General features: G+C 39.7%; 1 protein-coding gene across 1 annotated transcript; it reads left to right on the plus strand.

Annotated features, from left to right (window-relative positions):
• Positions 1-14: 14 nt before the first annotated feature.
• Positions 15-19,733, plus strand: LOC133919759 (uncharacterized). Its single transcript, XM_062364294.1, has 4 exons — positions 15-136; positions 405-511; positions 1,858-1,938; positions 19,400-19,733. Exons 1-4 carry the CDS (start codon positions 30-32, stop codon positions 19,504-19,506), a joined length of 402 nt encoding a protein of 133 aa, XP_062220278.1. The 5' UTR covers positions 15-29; the 3' UTR covers positions 19,507-19,733.
• Positions 19,734-20,636: the final 903 nt, after the last annotated feature.

The following is a 20,636-nucleotide window of genomic DNA, read 5'->3' on the forward strand; positions in this document are numbered from 1 at the left end:
ACATCCTAGGTTGGTGGCGACAGTGATGGATGGCTAACTGCCTAGCGTTCAAACTTTGGAAACCACAGGCGGCGTTTGGATATGGGTTGGATTTGGAAATATCGTATAAACCCTTTTTATACTACTTCTCCCTACGGTACTGTATCTATATCTATATTTTTATAAAATATACGAGTTAGGTCAGTTCTGATTGATCTCTATTGTTCATCTTAATTGATCAAATGATCACCGTGCAAATTTAAATTATATTTTTTCAAAAATATATTTAATCTCCTATTATTTATTTTTCATACTTAGACATCTAATATTTATCTTTCATATGTTCTAAATATATATTTAATCTTCTATAATTTATCTTTCATACATAAACATCTAATATTTATCTTATATGCATTCAATGTTAGGTTTCTCCGGAGGGTACGCCGTCTTCCATACTTCGTTTATATCATCGACTTTCTGGAGAGTGTGTGCCACTGCTCGCACGTCGCCCCTACTGCCGTCTACCACAGAGGTCATTTGTCACGCTATCTTTACACTAAACTATTGACAATGAGTAGTATAGAACTACCGTATCCGAATACCTCAGAGTTTTTCGCCATTTTTCGGACATATCTTTATCTTTGAAAAGTGAATCCCCGAACAAATGAAACCGCCTTTAGATACCTAAGATATATAGAGTCTAGGGGTCGTATGACATCCTCTATATATACGGAGCATATTGACCCTCAAATTAATACGAGAGACAACCAGCTCATAGAAGCCACCACACGTTATTGAAGCATGTGGAAGTTCTACCTCCACCATATCATTTGCAATTAGATCTGTATTAGCATCTCCCCCGACTACACGTAAGAAAGTCGTCCAACTAGTTTTAGATCCATCTAGACTAGCTACACACACCCTTATAACAGTCTCAGAGATCAATAAAATACAAACATGACGTATAACTATTATCCAAAGGGAGACCTGAACTTACATAAAAACTCCTTTGTGTGTTCTTTGATTTGTCTATACGAAGTATCTCCTATATTTTCTACAAATTTGTAAGATTGACTGTTCACCAATCGTTGATAGGTACTATACGATAATTTTTACCCCCTCATAAAATCGGTCACCATCTTGATCATCCTCACAATATTGCTATAGACAGCCAACTCTGGATAATACAATTCCCTCCACCCTCTTACCAGATACTTGTCATTCTCCTTTCTCCTAAAATTACATAATCATGTTATGAATTTCGTATATACAAACCTCTCTTATGCTATATATTTTATTTCTTCAGATTGATATATTGTAACACTTTGCTTTCAAAATTCGCTTACAACCCATCCCACCTGTGGGACAATCCAGCATACGTATAGCACATCTTTTGCACTTTTATCCTCGCTTCAAGTAAAAGAGTTAACCTAGACATGCTATGTTTGAAGCGCGAAAGTTTATAAGCTACCAAGGTGATACTAAACCCACTATAATGGAATACTTGATCCACACGGGATGAAATCAGAAATACTAATGAGTTAGGGTATTACATATATCTTGGATTGATTTCAGATGTGTGAAACATGTGTGCAGTTTCTAGTCCTATAAAATGCACGAGTTGTGACATATCCAATCGATCTCCATCATCCACCCGAATTGATCAAACAATTACCGTGCAAAGTTAGACCTCGTTTCTCCTTCAAAAATATATTTAATCCCTTATTATTTGACTTTCATATCTAGACGTTTAATATTTGCTTTTCATATATTCCAAAACTACATTCAATACCTCATTATTTGACTTTCATAGCTAGACGCACAATATTTATACGCACAATGTTTGTCTTCCATACATTTACCGTTGGGTTTCTCCAGAGAGTGTACCACCTCCCGCACTACATCGCTGGGTTTCTCCAAGGGGTGTGACACCTCCTGCACTTCGCCTACTTCGAATTGGTACGGACAACCAACTCTGGACTATATGTTCCCCTCCTCTCTCCTGAAATTACATAATCATACTATAAATTTCATGAATATAAATCCCTATTTTGTTTTGCTATATTCTTTTACTTCTTTGGATTACTATATTCTAGATTGATTCTATGTGTATAAACACGTGTGCAGTTGCTAATCCCATTAAAAATGTCTCACACGCATTTGGAAAAATGTCTCACACGCATTTGGCCAACTCCTAATGCAAATGTCTTAGAGAAATGTATATATTTTTCCACATCATAAAGTTATTGATGTAGAAATTATCTCTTTAATACAAAGTTTCTTCCACATCTTAAAATATGTGTCTATATTTAATTTTCTATTGTCACTCATTTATTTGTTTGTTTAATGCAACATATGAAGATGGATATTGAGCATCACAATGCATTCTTAAGTTGGGTATTGTGCGTAGCATTTTTTTTTCCTAGCTGCATCTCTCTTCTTTAACTCATTGCCACATGATTAAAAAATGCTAGGTATTATGATCATTTATTGTCTAATAAATAAGTCAAGATGGAATATTGAGAGTAGCTTAGAGCTCAAAATGTTAGCACACGGAAATGTCCGTTACTTAGATTCAGCGGGCGCCTGTGCCTCTGACCCTCTCCTCCTGGTCCGCCCCTGCTTCTTCTCCAAGTGAAACTAGTCGAACGTTCTAAACTGGCGGCGTGGATCCAAACAAGGCCAGTGCAACAAAAAGAAAAGACAATTCAATTTCGTAGCTTACTTCTATAACTTGTTCAACGTTTACTCCCCTCTGTTCTAGAAGAAAGGCCAAGCGATTTATCTCGTTCTGTTCTAGAGATGAAGAGAATAAAACAATTCAGAATTGGATGGAGATTGTTGATCCAAATGCGCCATTTGAAAATTTATCTGACCTGGGAAAGAGATCCAAGTCTGCAGTTAGTTGTCCTCAGCCGGTGCGTGTGTCGAGCGAGCCGGTCAAAGGAAACACCACCGGACTGAGATTGGTATTGGCCCACGACCAGCGTCCGACGCCGCCGTCTCTCTGCACTGCAGCAGAGGCCAGAGGAGCACCTGGGCGAGCGGAGCGGATCACAGTAATTCGTCAGATGATAAACAATAACTTAACGTTAAACATGGTAGCAAAGGTACTGTAACAATATTTTTGTTTATAGAATACTGTAGAATCATTGTAACATCAATCATATCTATCAATTAAGATCCAACGTATTAAGATCATCTTAAACAGAAACTCTAAAAATCTACGCCCTATAACACTATTACAGTCTCCCCTATTACTATTACAATCTCCTATATTTTTTTCATCTCCAACAGACATCCTATTTTCTACATTCTATTCCTCTTCTCTTTTTCTCGGACCCACATGTATACACACGGAATAGTGATAGAGGCTGACATCCGAGTGCTGAAAAATACCGCTATCTGCCGGAGCCTTCATCCCTGTAGCGCACGGCAAAAAACGTTTGAAGTTGTTGGAGTTGGCGCAGAAAGAAAAACAGCATTTCGTACATGCATAAGGATACGGCAAGAGCTTTGAAGTCTTTGTTGAAGTCTTAAGAATGAAATAAAGGTCATTTCACTCCACCGTCAGAAAATGAGCGGAGGAGGAGGAGGGTACCGCCGTACCGCATCCAGAAGCTGCTCGGTCCTGCACCAGCCTTCCAAGTGAGCCAGGACGCGAGGTGACCTGCCGCCTATGTTGAAGCTGGGCCCCTGGGCCGAGCCGGGCGGCCTGACCTAGACCCAACATGCATTAAGAACGCATGAGGAACAGAGAAATAACACAAGCACGAGAGTCGATCTGGCTGGAAGCGTGTCCAGGATTTATTTCTGGCAATATATTTAGAAATAATCATTATGTTAAAATAGATAAAGAAGTTATAAAATAAGTGATATATCATAATATGATCCGTTATTGATGATAAAAATGACGGGTCAATATTTGTGATCCGTCACTTATGATTTATCATAAGTTGTGATCCGTTATTGATGATAAAAATGATGGATCATAATTATAACATGTCACTTGTTTCTGACAATACATTTAAAAATAATCATTATGTAAAAAATATATAAAGAAGATATAAATAACTGACAGATCATAACATGACCTGCCATTAATGATAAAAGTGATGGATTATAGGTAACGGGTTGTAGTTGTGACCCGTTACCTATTATAACTCATAAGTGATGGGTCATCCTAACCAATCATTAGTGACGGGTCATAACTTGACCCATCACTAATAACTAATTTATCAATAACGGGTCATCCTAACCAGTTATTAGTGACGAGTCAAATTGTAACCCGTTACTAATGACTTACTTAGGTTTATATAGATACATATACACAACATATATATACATAGCATTTTCTCTATGCAAAAGTGCATGTACATATACTCATATATATATGTATAGTAGGCTATTTTTTTTTCTCTTATTTTTTCTCACCTCAATAACATTAGAATAGGAATTGTATAATTTTGCTCAAGTTTGATGTAAGGGCTGGCGGCTATGGATATAAACGCGCGTTCCAAAAATAGTGCAAAAACTTCCAGGGTCAAGAGCTCAATCTTCTAAGTCATTTTTTTGCCTCAAAAAATTCTTTGAACCCGACAAAGTCGGTGAGGAATGGATGTAACTTTTTCTGTAGATGTTTGTAGAGTAAAAAAATGTTGGAATCGGAATCCGTATGCAAAAGTTATACTATTTTTTTTTTACTAAAAACACTCTAAGTCACATATTTTATTTGTCAAAATAAAAATCAGTCATTGGTGATGGGTCGTAACGGTGACCTATCACCGGTGACTTTCGGTAAAAAATTTAAAATGATAACATCTCTGGCTTCCTTCAGAATGCACATGAGGGTGAGGTGGTAAGGGCGCTACACGCGCAAGACTAGGTTGCGGGTTCGATTATATTGGAATGCAAAGTATTAAAATAGTATGAAAAATCGTAAGTGACATGTTGCGAGTGGTGATGGCCCTACGGATGGCTTAGGTGAAAAAAAATATTTTTTGAATTTTTTTTTGTCAACAAACAGGAAAAACGTTCGTCAGTCATAAGTGATGAGTTACAATTGTGACCTGTCACTTATGACTTGTAATAAGTGACGGGTCATAGTTATGACCTATTAATAGATCCTTACCAGTCACTTATGACTGGTTATTAGTGACGCGTTCGTGGTGACGTGTGCGGTTTCCGTCACCCATTACGATTATGACTTGTCATTTTTGATCTTTTTTTCACGTAGTGAATGGGGTTACCTTTGTGGATCAAAGATCTAATATGAAGCGAGACACACGTGGTATATACAGGTTTGGTCTCCGGTTGGAGTAATACGCTACGTCCTGTGTAGATGATTATATGTATATATTCACTTAAGTATAGGTAATGTGACTAACCTATTACAAAGAGTAGATCGATCTAGTCTAACCTAGGGCTAAAGTCATCGAGTTCCTCTTGTGCTAAGGTCCTGATGCCTGACTCCAATAGTCAAGCCAAAAGAAAGAAGTCCCCCGAGGGTCTGGGTCCCCGCCTTATATAAGGGTGATATATCACCTCCTATCTAGCCGTAGTCGATAGGAAGTTCTTTTCTTTGTAGTATAAGTAGATAGATCTACCTTGGATACTAGTTTTCTCAAGTTGGATAAACAATTGAGGCCTTCTTAATATACACATTCTGAATTTCGGGTGTATCAGGTATTGCAGATTCGGTTCCATAATATCTAGAATTGTTAAGTATGCACATAGTATACCCTATCCGTATATAGTATACTCATTATACGTATATACCTATAGTTAGATATTGAACAAAGCGCTAAGTTGAACATCAATGGCATCTAAATCTAATGATGCATTTTTTTAATCAAGAAGCTTCATTTACTACTTTTTAGTATCATTACAATATGAAAGCAAGCACTCTTGTACCGTTAGCGGTGCTAAAGTAAGCCACTCACCACTAACCCTAATATATGACATTTCATTTGCGCACCAATGTGCATCCTTGTTACAAGCACAATTAGAATAAGAAATAGGAAAATTCAAAACCTTCCTGCTACTTTGATATCTTCGAGGATTAATGAAATCTTGAACCTCTGTTGTTGAGAGTTGTTCCTAAGGTCAGTGACTATTTTGATACTTGTATCCATGAACACCTTCGTTACCTCTCTCCAGATAGCGAACAACAAATCATCTCTGCAAGCCATCACCGCTATAGCTAAGGCACTAAATGTATTCGCATATCAAACAACAGTTACGTCATAAAAGTCTCCGGACTCATCTCGGAGCACTCAACCCGTCACACCAATAGAGTTCTCATAGAACACACCATCAGTGTTGCATTTGATTCACCCTGTGGGAGGCTTCTCCCACACGAGTTGACGAGGTCTCGGCCTTTCAATACTCGTATGATGGAGTATTTTTCAGAGATCAAATGTCGTATCTCGAACCCAGTATATTGCATGTGTCATAGATATCATTACCTTGCCAAGCCTTTTATTGTTTCTTGCTATCCACAATGTCCACATTCCATATAAGATGATGACAACTTCTCTCTTCGAGCATATACCTCTTTAAACAACAAATTCTGAGCCATGCCAGAGAGCTCAGGATAGTTTCACCCCTATAAGCTCATTTGTATAACTCCAAAAATATTTTGCCACCGAACAATCTATCGGTACATGTCTGATACCTTCCTTTTGGCTCACAAACTTCATAGAAAGCAACTGAATCAACGTGTCTTTTGGTGAAACACTTGAGTTTTTTTTAGAGTGATTGAGTTTTTTTAGTGGAGAGTGATCTGATGATGCATCTCGTGTTCGCTGGGTACATGCAAATTCTGTGCAGCTTCCTTGACCCGAATCGTGTGACCATGCATGATGATCTGGATGGCCTCACCCTCACATGTGGTGCTAGGTTCACAAATAAGCACATGCGCAGATAGCTACTCCTCCAGTCAAAAATACATAATATTTTTTTATTTTTTTATTTTCGATGTGTAACTTTAATCACTATTTTTTAATTGAATATAATTATAATATCTAATAAAAATATAATATTATGAAAGTATTTTTCAAGATAAATCTATACATATGATTTATATATTTTCAAACTAAATATTTTAGAAACTATTGATGATGTTTGACCGGATCTGGATCAAAATATCAAGTATTTATGATTGAATGGAGTACAAGCCACAAGCCCATAATCGGCATTACGCCAGAAGCAAATTTAGAGCTATATGGTACGCATGATTTTTTAAAATGCTAAAACAGGAAAATCGTAGAATTGAAGTGACTAGCCACTCAGAATCCTATGAGAATTTAGAACGCATGAGTATGAAAAATAACGTTTGGATACAACACTTGAAAAATACTGGAAATCTAAGACAATGGGAAAAAAAAAACCCCGAGTTAGTTTTCTCCAAAATTCCTTAGTAATATCCCATTTTATAGGAATTTCAAAGGATTTATTCGGTAACATCCTTCTGTTCCAAAAGCTTTCATAGGAAACTTTCCTATACAGATTGAATCATCGAAAAAAAAAAATCCACACCACTCATTCTGTTCCAAGGAGCCTTACGTGCCAAGAACAATACCCAGCACTAATGTGCTCAGAAATTTGGGATGTGGCCCCAGACATGGCCCGTGACGTGATAGCAGTGAGATGCGTTAAGCGTGATACTTCCACCGATAAAAAAAAATACATAGCATTTTTTATTTTTTATGGTCTTTAATTTACAACTTTTATCGTTATTTTTATTATAATATAATTATAATATTTAATAAAATTAATATTATAAAAATATTTTTAAGATAAATCTATATGTGTAATTTCTATATTTCCGAACTCAATATTTTAGAAGTTATTGACGATCAAAATGTTAAAAGTTTGACTGGATCCTGATCAAAATGTTTGTAGAGATCGGTGATATCCTGAGAGGGGATAATTGAATTAGGACGCTCAGAATCTATTCGGCTAAAAAACTAAATAAGATAAATTTATATCAAATTCTATCTAAATGTGCTCTATGTTTATCTAGTATGCCTACTCTACCGATCAAAAGAGCTTACAACCTATACAGAAAAATAAATTGCAAGTATGTAAATGCAAAAATGTAAATAAGGTAGAGAGAGCAAACTCGGCATAAGGATTTTTATCATGTAGTATCGACGATATAAATGCTATCCCTAGTTCACGTTAGAGCTCTAATCATGGCCCTTGAGCCACTAATGCCTCAAGTAGATTGAGCCACCAAGCTACTAAGATAATGTCTCACTACAAGCCTCTCTTTCGGCCACTTGCCACTATGATCACTTCAGAAATTGAGCCACTACAAGCCTCTCTTCTGGTTACTTGCCACCATGATCATTTCGGAGCTTGTGCCTTGTAGCTCCAGCAAGACTCACTCTTTCCTTCCTACACCATCATTGGCTTATACTATGTTAGGATCAGCTAATTGATTGGTTAAGCCGTATCCATATAAGACTCATGGTTGAACTATTAATCGGGGTTACCCATTCCACGAACCGGTCATTAGGATACTGAGCAGACACTATCACCAACTATAGTGCTTTCACGCACTTTTGCATTCTCTCATCATCCTCATCTAACCTTCTACTCAACATCCCTATGTTCCATGTTGCTACAACAATTATGAGAATTTCCAACTTATAGTTGCACAGACCATTAGTCATGTTTAACCAACAACCTAACCATATTCTTGTGCAAGGCTAAGCATAAGCTACACAGCATAACCACTATTAACACTAGGGCGACAAGTGATATATGAAACATGGTACTGTAAGTAAATGAGATTCAGAATTAACAACATGAATATTTAAAATAAAGAATGCATTTGAAAAACCGGGATCAAAATGTTCAAGGACACTTGCCTCTTCCAACCTACTGCTCAGACTTTTTAAAGACTTGATCCTGGAGATTTTCGAACGGCTCCTCGTCTACTCTCGATACACATTGAAAAATACATAACAAAACTATCTAAGAACAGTACACCAAACATGTAGCTAACATCTATGAAAAGTACTAAAAGATAGTACACGCTGTTACAAACGCGAGAGCATTAAGATCGTCTAAATCGGAGCTAGAATGAGAAAGTTACGCTAAAAACAAGTTTAAGGTTAAATTTGAAAAAGAAAAGGATCTATTTTGAATAAAAGAGAATAGATAGAGGCCTTTTGTAAAAATAGAGGGACCTATTTGTAATTAAAGGAAATTTTAGGGACTAAATGCAAAAAGATATGGTTTTTTTTAGTAAATACAGAAAAGTCCAAGGACTTAAGTGCAAAATTACCACTATTCCTGAATTAAAAACAATTCAAGCTGACTGGGTAAATGCTCTGCCGACGTGGTGATACACGTTGGCACAATGGTTGAGGTAGCAATGATGTGGACAATGACATGGCGTAGATTGGGATTATGAATGACACGTGGGGTTTTTTGAATGGCTATGGAAGACGTATGTTTAGATCTAATCTAGACCTTTGATTTTAGATTGGACGGTCGAGAAGAGGCTTCACGGGATTTGGTCGGCGGTAGGGAGGAGACGGCGGAGCTGAGGTCAGGCACGATGGTGCTTCGCCAGAGAAGTGCACAAACCTCGTCGCTGGCCTCAGAACGCGATGGCGAGCGGCGGAGTAGAGAGAGGGGAGGACAACAAACTCACCTAGGGCGTCGGGTGGCTCCAGGAAGTGGCAAGATGCACTGGCGGCAAGAGGGGTGGCGAAGGACATTGGGTCCTCGTCAGCCACAGCGTTCTGGCGGTAGAGAGGCAACAAGGAGCATCGAAATCGGCTCCTTGCGAGCACATGGAGCCAGAGTTGGTCTTAGATGTGGTGGGGAGGCGGCAAGAGTGGCGTGCAATGAGCTCGGTGGCGATGTAGCATTGGCGACCTCGTTGGGCTTCCGGGTGGCTCAGTTTGGGGAAACAGATCGAAGGGTAGGGGTGCAAACTTATATAGTGGGAGTGAACACGTGGGGAAGTTGAGATTAGGCCGGGTGTCTTGGGATTCGGCTCAGATAAGGGTGGCGGCGGTACCTCGCTTCCGAGTCGGGTGGCGCGGAGTCCTGCTCAGGGACGAAGGCCAGCGTTGGGCCCACGCATCAGCAGCCTGGAGCGAAGACGGAACGACGCGTGGCGCTTTCGTCTAGGGCGGTAGGCGCACGTGGGAGATGGGTCGGGGCGGCCCAGGCGAGAGGGGAGAGCGGCTATGGTTGCAGGCTGGGTTGGGGCATGGCCGAGGCAAGAAAAAGGGTGTAGGCCGATTAGGCTGGGCCAAAGGAGGAGAGATGGGCCACAGGGGAAAAAGGAAAGAGAAAAGAAAAGAAAAGAAAGGAGATTTAGCTTGGGGAGGAAAAAGAGAATTTTCTTTTATGAAAGTATTTTCAATTTTTTCCAAAATTCAAACGACACGTCTTGACGTTGTCAAAAATTTAATATTCCACACAAAAAATCCTAATGCTACTAGTCAACATGAATGCAACACAAAAATAAATATAACCTAAATTAATTATTTAATTTAGAAAATATATTTCCACTTAGGGTTTTGAGACGAAGAAGAATACCCTAAGTCTAAAGAAGAGATATTTTATTACTATTTTTAAAAAGTTAAAAAATTAGGGTTTTACAAACCTACCCCTTAGAATGAATCTCACCCTCGAGATTTGGAAGGATTTGAGAGGAGCTGTGGAAACTTGACTTTCAGATCTGATTCTCTTTCCCATGTCACTTCTTCTTCGGATTGGTGACTCCACTACACCTTTCACATACGGATCCTTTTGTTCCTGATAACTCACTCTGACATCTCTAGAATCTTGACATGATACTCCATGTAGGTGAGATCCTCTCTAACTTCTAGTTCTTCTAGGGGCATTTGCTCTTCAAAAACTCGTAGGCATTTCTTCAACTATGGTACGTGGAAGACATTATGAACATCTGCTAACTAAGGCGGTAGCTCCAATTGATACGCTACTTCTCCTCGTCTTTTCAGCACCTTAAAAGGGTCTATGAACCTGGGTACAAGTTTTCCTTTGACTTTAAATCTATGGAAACCTCTGATTGATGAAACTCGGAGATATACAAAGTCACCCAGTTCAAAAATCAACTCACGACGTTGATGATCTGCATAACTCTTTTGTAGTGATTGAGCTATTCTCAAATTTTCCCTGATCTACTATACTTGCCTTTCTGCTTCTCTCAGGATTTCAGGGCCAAACACTTGACTTTCACTGGTCTCATTCTAGAACAATGGCGTTATGCATTTTCTTCCATACAAAACTTCAAACGGTGACATATTCAAACTAGCCTGATAGCTATTGTTGTAGGAGAATTTTGTATAGGGAAGATTTTTATCCTAGCTAGTCTTATTTTTCAAAGCACAAGCTCTCAATATATCTTCCAAATTTTAATTTACTCTTAGTCTGATCATCGGTCTGTGAATGATATGCTGAACTAAAGTTTAACGGATATCCAATATCTCATGTAGCTTTTGCCAAAACCTAGAGGTGAATTGGCTTCCTCTATCAGACACTATCCTCTTGGGTACTCCATGCAAACATATAATTCTGGCGATGTACAAGTCGGCAAGTCTTGGTCCAGTGTATGTGGTCTTAACCGGGATGAAATGAGCAATTTTTGTCAATCGATCCACTAAAACCCAAATAGAACCATAACTAGATTCAGTTCGAGGCAATCCAACCATAAAATCCATACTGATTTCTTCCCATTTCCACTCTGGCACTTTCAAAGGTTGAAGCAATACAACGGGTCTCTGATGTTAGACTTTGACTCTCTGACATATATCACATACTACTACATACTCTGCAATCTCTCTCTTCATACCATACCATCAATAACGATTTTTAAGATCTTAATACACCTTGGTGCTTCCAGGGTGAATAGAATACGCGGACTCATGCGCTTCTCAAAGTACAGTCTCCTTGTGGGTTTGATATCTGGGACACCTATACGCTTTTCAAACCATATTGTACCATTCTTATCGTCGGTAAAACCTGGGGCTTTACCCTCCCTTAATCCGTTGCTTGATTTCTAAAATCTTTTCATCCTCGAGTTGTCCTTTACAGATATCTTGTTCCATTGAATCAACTTCCATTATCACAGCTTCTGCACTGTTTACTAATCTGAGATTAAGCTTTTCAAACTCTTTGCATAACTCGGGTTGTCTGTCTTGCACGGACATCCTACTGAGATGAATCTTTTTGCTTAAGGCATCGGCAACTACATCCTCCTTTCCAGGATGATAATTGATTTCCAAGTCATAATCCTTGATAAGCTCTAACCATCTACACTGTCTGAGGTTGAGATCAAGCTGAGTAAAGATATACTTCAAACTCTTATGATCTGAATACATCTCACACCTTTTTTCAATTAAGTAGTGTATCTATATCTTGAGTGCATGTACTACAATGGCTAACTCTAAATCATGTGTCGGGTAATTTTGCTCATGCTTTCTCAGTTGCCTTGATCCATAGGTAACAACATGGTCTTCCTGCATAAGAACACATCCCAATCCTTGATGAGAGGCATCATAATAGATGGAAAATGGCTTTTATGTATCTGGTATGACTAATACTGGCGCAGATGTTAATTTTTTCTTCAACTCTTCAAAACTTACCTCACAAGTAGGGGTCCATTGAAATGTTTTACCCTTCTCAAGTAACTTTGTGATGGGCTTTGTAATCTTAGAGAAACCTTCTATGAATCGACGGTAATAATATGCTAATCCAATGAAACTACGGATCTTAGAGACATACTGGGGAGGCTTCCAATTCAACACATTTTTCACCTTACTTGGATCAACTGCTATTCCTCCAGTGGAGATGACATGACCGGGAAAAGAAACTTGATCTAGCCAAAACTCACATTTGCTTAACTTAGCATACAATTGATTGTCCCTAAGCTTTTGTAGAACCAATCGCAGATGGTCTACATGTTCCTCTTCATTCCTGGAGAACACTAGGATGTTGTTGATAAAGACGACTACAAACTTGTCCAGGCACTACATGAATACCTTGTTCATTATAAACATGAAGTAGAAAGGGGCGTTGGTCAATCTGAAAGACATAACCGTATACTCATATAGTCCATAACGAGTGATAAAAGCAGTTTTAGGGATGTCTAATGCTCTAATCTTCAACTGATGATACCTTAAGCGAAGATCAATATTGGAAAACACACATGCTCCTCTAAGCTGATCAAATAAGTCTTCAATCCTGGGAAGTGGGCATTTATTCTTAATAGTTACTTCATTCAAGGCTCGATAATCTACACACATTCTTTGAGTACCATCCTTCTGGGGTCAAAAATCATTGGTGCACCCCATGGTGACGAACTAGGTCGAATATAACCTTTGTCTAAAAACTCTTGCGATTATTCCTTAAGTTTCACTAACTGATTTGCAGCCATTCTATACAACCTTTTAGATATAGGAGTCGTACCAGGTACTAGTTTTATAACAAACTCGATGTCACGGTCAGGGGGCATACCTGAAAAATCTTTTGGGAATACATCTGGATACTCGCATACAACTCGAATGCTCTTAATTGGGGTTCCATCAGCTTGATTGACTATTCCTTTGACTGCTACCGGTACTTCTACAATGCATTCCACTTCATTTCCTTCTTCAGAGGTCAGACGAATGACTTTTCTTGCGCAATCGATGATTCCATTGAATTCGATTAACCAATCCATCACTAAAATGACATATATCCCTTTAGATTCCAAAATGATAACGTTTGCCGAAAATTCTACCCATCCTATTTTAATACTAAGGTTAGAGCATGCATGCCTTGCTTTCATTTCTCCACCTAGGGAGCTAACAATCATTCTATGCTTCATAAGAGATATATGTAGATTGTATCTTGCCACATACCTGGTTGATATGAAAGAATATGATGGTCCATAATCAAATAATACTGTAGTGGGGTTGGAGTTGATAAGAAATATACCGATCACAATATCTGATGCATCCTGAGCTTTATCAACTGCCAACATTTTGCTTCACTTGGCTCTGAGGCTGATTCCCATTACGGTTTTGTTGCTGGTTGGCAACTTGGGTGGGTGGTTGACCTTGACGTTTCTGAGGACACTGAAAAGCAAAGTGCCCCTCTAGTTCACTGTGGAAACAAGGTTTTCCTTTGGTGAAAACTTAAGGGTTGATGCCAGTGTTATTGTTCCTTTGAGGGATCTGATTTGAAGTGCGGGGCACTTGAAAGTTGGAGCACTGGTACTGTCCTGCATTCCTGGAGGAGTCTTCACCGGTTGACTGGGTCCTGGACTGATTGTATTGGTGACCAGAACAATTAATAGATGCATAATAGGAAGAGTCATAACCGACCTTTGTGTTGCTACTTGACTGACCTGGGCAATCTATCTTGCGCTTGTGCTCAATCTTGTTTCTCTTGTGCTCCAAGATGAGAGCTCAATCTACAAGGGTTTGGAAGTTCTTGAAATAACGAGAAGCCAGAGAATACTGTAGTCTACCATTCAGTCCTTCTAAGAAACAATCTTGCTTCTTCTCATCAGTATACACGTCTTTTGGTGCATACCTGGACAACTGAGTGAATCAAGTAACATACTCACTCGTAGTCATCCATCCTTAATTTAGCGCAAGAAATTTCTTTCTTTTTCTCTTGATAGCTTTTTAGGGTACATGATGGGCACGGAAGGCATTCCTGAACTTCTGCCAATTGATGCTGTCAGGTTTTTTGTGAACAGAGATGTAGGTACCCCACTAGTCTACGGCGGGTCCCATCAGCTAGTGTGAAGCAAACATGACTTTCTCCTTGTTATTGCACTGAGCGACTTGAAGCTTATTCTCGATGACCTTGAGCCAATCATCAACATCCATAGGTTCAATAGCATAAGAGAAGGTAGGTGGCTTAGTCCTTTCGAACTCTCCAAGCTTATCTCTGAGTTGCTGTGGTGGTGCAGGAGCGCTGGAGGGATTCTGCTGCATTTGGGCTATTGTCTGGGCCACACCTTATAAAATTTTGGTTTGCACTGCCAGAAGATGCTCAAGGGAAGGGTGAGGAGGTGGAGGTGGATTGATATTTCCTTGTCCATCACTAGCATTGCCATCAGGGTTGGTATTGGTGCGGCCAGCATGGTTTGCAATCCTTTGGCTCACCATCTGACATAGATGCGAGAAGATTAGGAAATGAGGAAAAAGGTAGAACAACGGTAGCAAGAACAGATAGAGATAAACAGAGATAGACTCCAAAACTAACTAACTAATATATTAATATTATTAAAAGGATGCATTCATGAAGGAGCTTTTCAAAATACATCATACACTCAGACAAAGATCCAAATCATTACATAGCACACCACCAAATGCAACCAACTCACTAACTAGCACACGATTCTAATGACTCATAACCGCTAAAGGGGTAACCTCCTAAACGAACAAATGACTGCAGATGCCTTAGGGTGCTGACGCTGGAAAGCGACATGCTAGGTGGCGGGGCGGAGAATGCAAAGTCTGCACCTCAGATTTAGAGTCAGAAGAAGAAGATTCCCAACACTCAGGGTGGTGGTGTTTCTTACTGCGTAGCTCACTCTGCGCCTGAGCTAGCTTGCCTCTGATGTACTGCAACTCCTCGACAGTACGGTCTAACTCATGACTCAGCTCTAAAGTCAAGGTGGTCTGCTCTCCAAGCTTGGTAGTGCCTTCTGCGATTACGGGAAGAACAATGATGGTTGTGTATCCACTGATACGCTAAGGGTGGTGGACGAACTAGGTCAGGTCATCGCTGTGGTGGTGGCAGAGGACCAGAAGGGCTTAGCATGTGGCGTCACGGATTCCAGCCTCGAAAGTAGCTCTTGGTGAGATGGCATGGTGGATGCTCATCACCTCGTAGGCTCCACACTCTGGTAGCACATCGTAGATCCTTACTTCTACTTTCCACTCAGGAGGAGCATTGGCGTACTTAGTTTTAAAGCCTACATATTCAGGTGCCTTCTCGCATCCTAGACTATGAAATACTCTCAAAGCATGGTAGGGAACCACCCTATACGACGTCCATCGGAGTGGTAGACATAAGTCCAACGCGGAACACAGGGCGACCGTGGTCTTGCGAAAGCCATAGCATGGGTTGGGGTCAACAGTTGAGCAGAGCGATGACCACCAGTTCTCTTGTGTGCAGTTTGATGGGTGCGGGCCATCTACAAAATTTTGAATGGGATATGAAGAAGTTAGTAACAAAATTTAAACAGAAACAACAAAGCAAAGTATCGAAAAGCCAAGACAGGGTTTTGAAAAATAGTTTTCTTGACCAAAATAATCCTTAAATTCAACCATTCTAGCTAGGCTCGCGTCCTACGGTCGACATGGCTCTAATACCGCCTCTGTCAGACCCATTTTCATACAGGAAAAAAGTCAGATGTAAACTATATGTAAGTCAGGATCAAGTTTCATACATACAACGACTTTATCAGTGTATCACACATAGTACCATTATTACAATATTTAACTTAAATAAATAGAAAGGATCTCAAGGTCTTAATCAAAGCACACTAGCAAAACACAACAAAACTCCCATCTTCCACATGCAATTGACGGGGGGTCCACCAGTCTAGCAGTCTTCATCTTCGACCGTGAAGTAGTCTGGTTATCCTTCATTGTCTGAGTAGCGTTTTGAAGTACATTTATATAAAAATAGCAAGTATGATTACATACCATACTCCACAAGTGTGAGAAATAAATGACATGCAAGCTTGAATAAAGGAACATGCTATAACATGTTCAATTTGCATAAATATCAACTATGCTAACACAAGAGTTATAAAAGCATCCTATTTAACTAGGTGAATCATCATTAATGTTCCACTTCTAGAAACATCTACATAGGTTTCCCAACCACCTAAAATCCACATGAGGCTCCCAAACCAACCAACTTGATACCCATCGCAGGTAACCAAGAAACATCCACTATTACGCATCATAGGTAACCAACCACCAAATGCTACCCATCACAGGTTACCAACCACCAACTGCTACCCATCATAGATAATGAACCACCAACCAAACCAAAATCAAAACCCAAACCAACTAATCATGTGAAGGGATCATGCAACTATTAACCGTGAGCATGACTGATATATTAGTTTTATACTCTGTAGAGGTCATCCAACTTTAACCAAGAGTCATGATTCCCGCATGCCTGTGCCATCACAGCACTTACACACTTCCGAGGTGTGCGGTTAGGTTTCACTACAAGGCTGTTACAAAACATCCTCCCAACTAAGCCCGTTGAGATTTCACAGCCGTCAAAGTGGCGTCGCACCACCCAGAAGCCCCCTCTTGCACCTTGTAGTTGTAGAAAGAATCGTTCTTTCCTTCCTACACCACCATTGGCTTATACTATGTTGAGGATCTGATAATTAATTGGTCAAGACGTACCCATATAAACCTTGTGGTTGAACTGTTAATCAAGGTTATCCATTCCATGAACCGGTCCTTAGGATACTGAGCAGACACCACAACCAACCATAGTGCTTCCACACACCTGTGCATTCCCGCACCATCCTCATCTAACATTCTGCTCAACATCCCTATGTTCCATGGTACTACAACAATTACCAGAATTTTTAACCCATAGTTGCATACACCATTAGTCATGTTTAACCAAAAACCCAACCATACCCTTGTGCAAGGCTAAGCATAAGCTACCCAACATAGCCATTATCAACACTAGGGCGACAAGGGATATATGGAATAAGGTACTATAAGTAAATAGAATTCAGAATTAATAGTATGCATATTTGAAATAAAGAACGCATTTGAAAAACTGGGATAGGAATGTTCAATGGCATTTTCCTCTTCCAACTTGCTGCTCAAACTCTTCAAAGACTTGGTCCTAAAGATTCTTGAACTGCTCCTCGTCTGCTCTCGATTCACACCGAAAGCACACAAAAAACTATTTAAAAATAGTACACCAAACAATAGCTTACATCTATAAAAAAAATACTAAAAGATAGTACACGCTGCTATAAATGTGAGAGCATGAAAATCATCTAAATCGAAGCTATGAAAATCATCTAAATCGAAGCTATAACGAGAAAGTTACGCTAAAAATAAGTTTAGAGTTAAATATAAAAAAGAAAAGAACCTATTTGAATAAAACAGAAAGAGCTTTTTTTAAATAGAGGGACCTATTTGTAATTAAAGGAAAGGTTAGGGACTAACATAAAAGGATATATGCTTTTTGGTAAATATAGAAAAAATTAGGGGCTTAAATGCAAAATTATCAAGTTAAAAACAATTTAGGCTGACTGGGTAAATGCTTTGATGATGTGGCGAGACACGTTGGCACAACGACTGAGGTAGCGATGATGTGCCACAGGCTAGGATTATGAATGACATGTGGCGGTTTCTGAATGGCTGCTAAAGAGGTATGTTTAGGTTTAATTTGGACCTTTGATTTTAGATCGGACGGTCGAGAAGAGGCTTCACGGGATTTGGCCGGTGGCAGGGATAACTGTCCACACAAAGCCCCTCATTCTTCCAATCTGTGATGTTATCGAGTCTCAGTCAACAGGGCAGTGGACAGCTTTTGGAAAATTGGAAACTGGAGCTATTCAAAACCTTGAAAACATTTTTTCCCTGCAGCAGCTGTAATTATTCCTCTATCACATTGAGAATGTGAGATCAGTTACGACAATGAGGATAGGTTGATTCTAGTCTATTCAGACCATGATCTTGTCTGTGTAATGCCAACCTTTGATCTTTCGGTAACAACATGATGGGAAAACGTAGCTGCATCTAAGTTGTTTAATATTTTGTTCTGGGAAAAATTACCTTTCCCCTTCTTCTTGCTCGACAGTTCAATTGGATGGTTGTGAACTATAACGCTTCTCGTATTTTTCTCTCTTCTGACACTTTGCTTTTTTTCTTTTGTTGCAGGTGTTAGCTTTACCCTGTGGGCAAGTGGTGACCGTGAAAACCATAGCGGGACTCTAGCTCATGCAGCATAAGAACACCTGGTTTCCCGGTGGCTGTAGCTAACCACATGGAGCTGAAGGTTCTAGTCCTGGACATCGCCACCCCTATTCTTGTTGGTTCTCAGGTAAAAATATGACTAAAAACCTGCTTGATTAGCTTTTCCTTAGGGTAATCATAACAATGTTGTGGACCTAGGTGGAGTTTCACATACATCATGTGAAGGAGGCCGCAACAATAACAAAAATCATTGCATTGCTTGACAAGACTGGCAAGCCAAGTAAATCGGCACCTCGATTTCTTAAATCGAAGCAGAATGCTGTTGTACAGGTAACCAATGAAACGGATCATTGTGAACAGCTTTCTTTTACAAAGTTCCATACCCTAGGATCATATATTTTGTGAAATTTGCACAGTTCATTTCATTATTATTCATGCTGTTCTAATTTTGTCAGGTTACCCTAGATGGAGCGGTCTGTGTTCAGGAATTCTCCAAGAGCCGAGATCTTGGCAGGGCATCTGTAAGGTCATCTGGACGAACTATCGCTGTTGGCGTAGTTAATCGGATAATTGGCCAAGGTCAGAACTAGAAGACCTCTTCTGAAATCTGAACCAAATCGTTGTCGTTCTTAGGGGTACTATTAACAGACCCATAGTGGGTACTGTACTAGTTAGCCTATCAGAAGCCTGGCGCTGGCAATTTTGTTTCGCATTTGCAGCTTAATGACATCCTTGTTGAGTCGTTGTATTGAGATATTGATGCTCGGTCACGTCACACTTGAGTTTTGAGTTCTAACCCTCGGCTTTTGCTCATGTGCCACGGAATTCCCTTGCAATGTTGAATTCTAACTATTGAGCTGACAGATATATCGGTAATTTCTGGCTATTCGTTTGTCTAGTGAGTTGTGGCTGATGACCCACTGATTTAGCATTAATAAGCAGAGAACATTTGTTTCAAGGTAACATGCACCAATCACTGAGCCTCCGGAATTGGCCTGTCCTGTAACAGCGTGACGGTGCGCATGTTCACAGCGCCTGGCAACAAGTCGACGCTGAGCTAGTAATAACCGGTGAGGTACAGCAACAAGTCCAACGCGAGGAATGCGAGCGGCCGTGGACGAGCCACGCGATTGCTCTTTCTGACATAGAGTTAAGGCTCGCTGCGTCACCAGGGGTGTGGGGGGGGGGGGGAGCTCTGATTTTTCCGACGTTTTGCAGTTTCACTATGTAATGAAATAGTCTCGTCCAGGTGCTGAAGAATATATACGAAAAAAAACTTCAATGCTTTGAGAGCAAGGAGGTTACAATGATCGTTATAGGAACCTGCAGTTTAAGAGCCTGTTTGGTAGAATTCTTTCTGATTCAAATTCTCTGAAGGGAGTGATTCTATAAGAGAATTGATTTTGTGTTTGAAAATGATTCGTTAGGATAGATTTTATGAATGAAGTGATTCTACATGGAAAGTAAATTAGATAAAGTTACTTTTTTCAGCTCACAATATGTAGTTCATTTTAGAGAATCACTCTCACAGATTTCACTAAGGAAACTAAAAACTAAAAACTGCTATTTGACAGAGATCAGGTTGGGAGCTCTGCTAAGCAAGTCCTGAATGGTTAAAAAAGCTAAGTCCCTTAGGGCATGTATAATGGTTTAGACAACAGTTGTCTAAAGGATTCATATGCAATTCTACCG

Source organism: Phragmites australis, chromosome 1, assembly GCF_958298935.1.
Source record: "Phragmites australis chromosome 1, lpPhrAust1.1, whole genome shotgun sequence".
Classification (NCBI taxonomy): Eukaryota; Viridiplantae; Streptophyta; class Magnoliopsida; order Poales; family Poaceae; genus Phragmites; species Phragmites australis.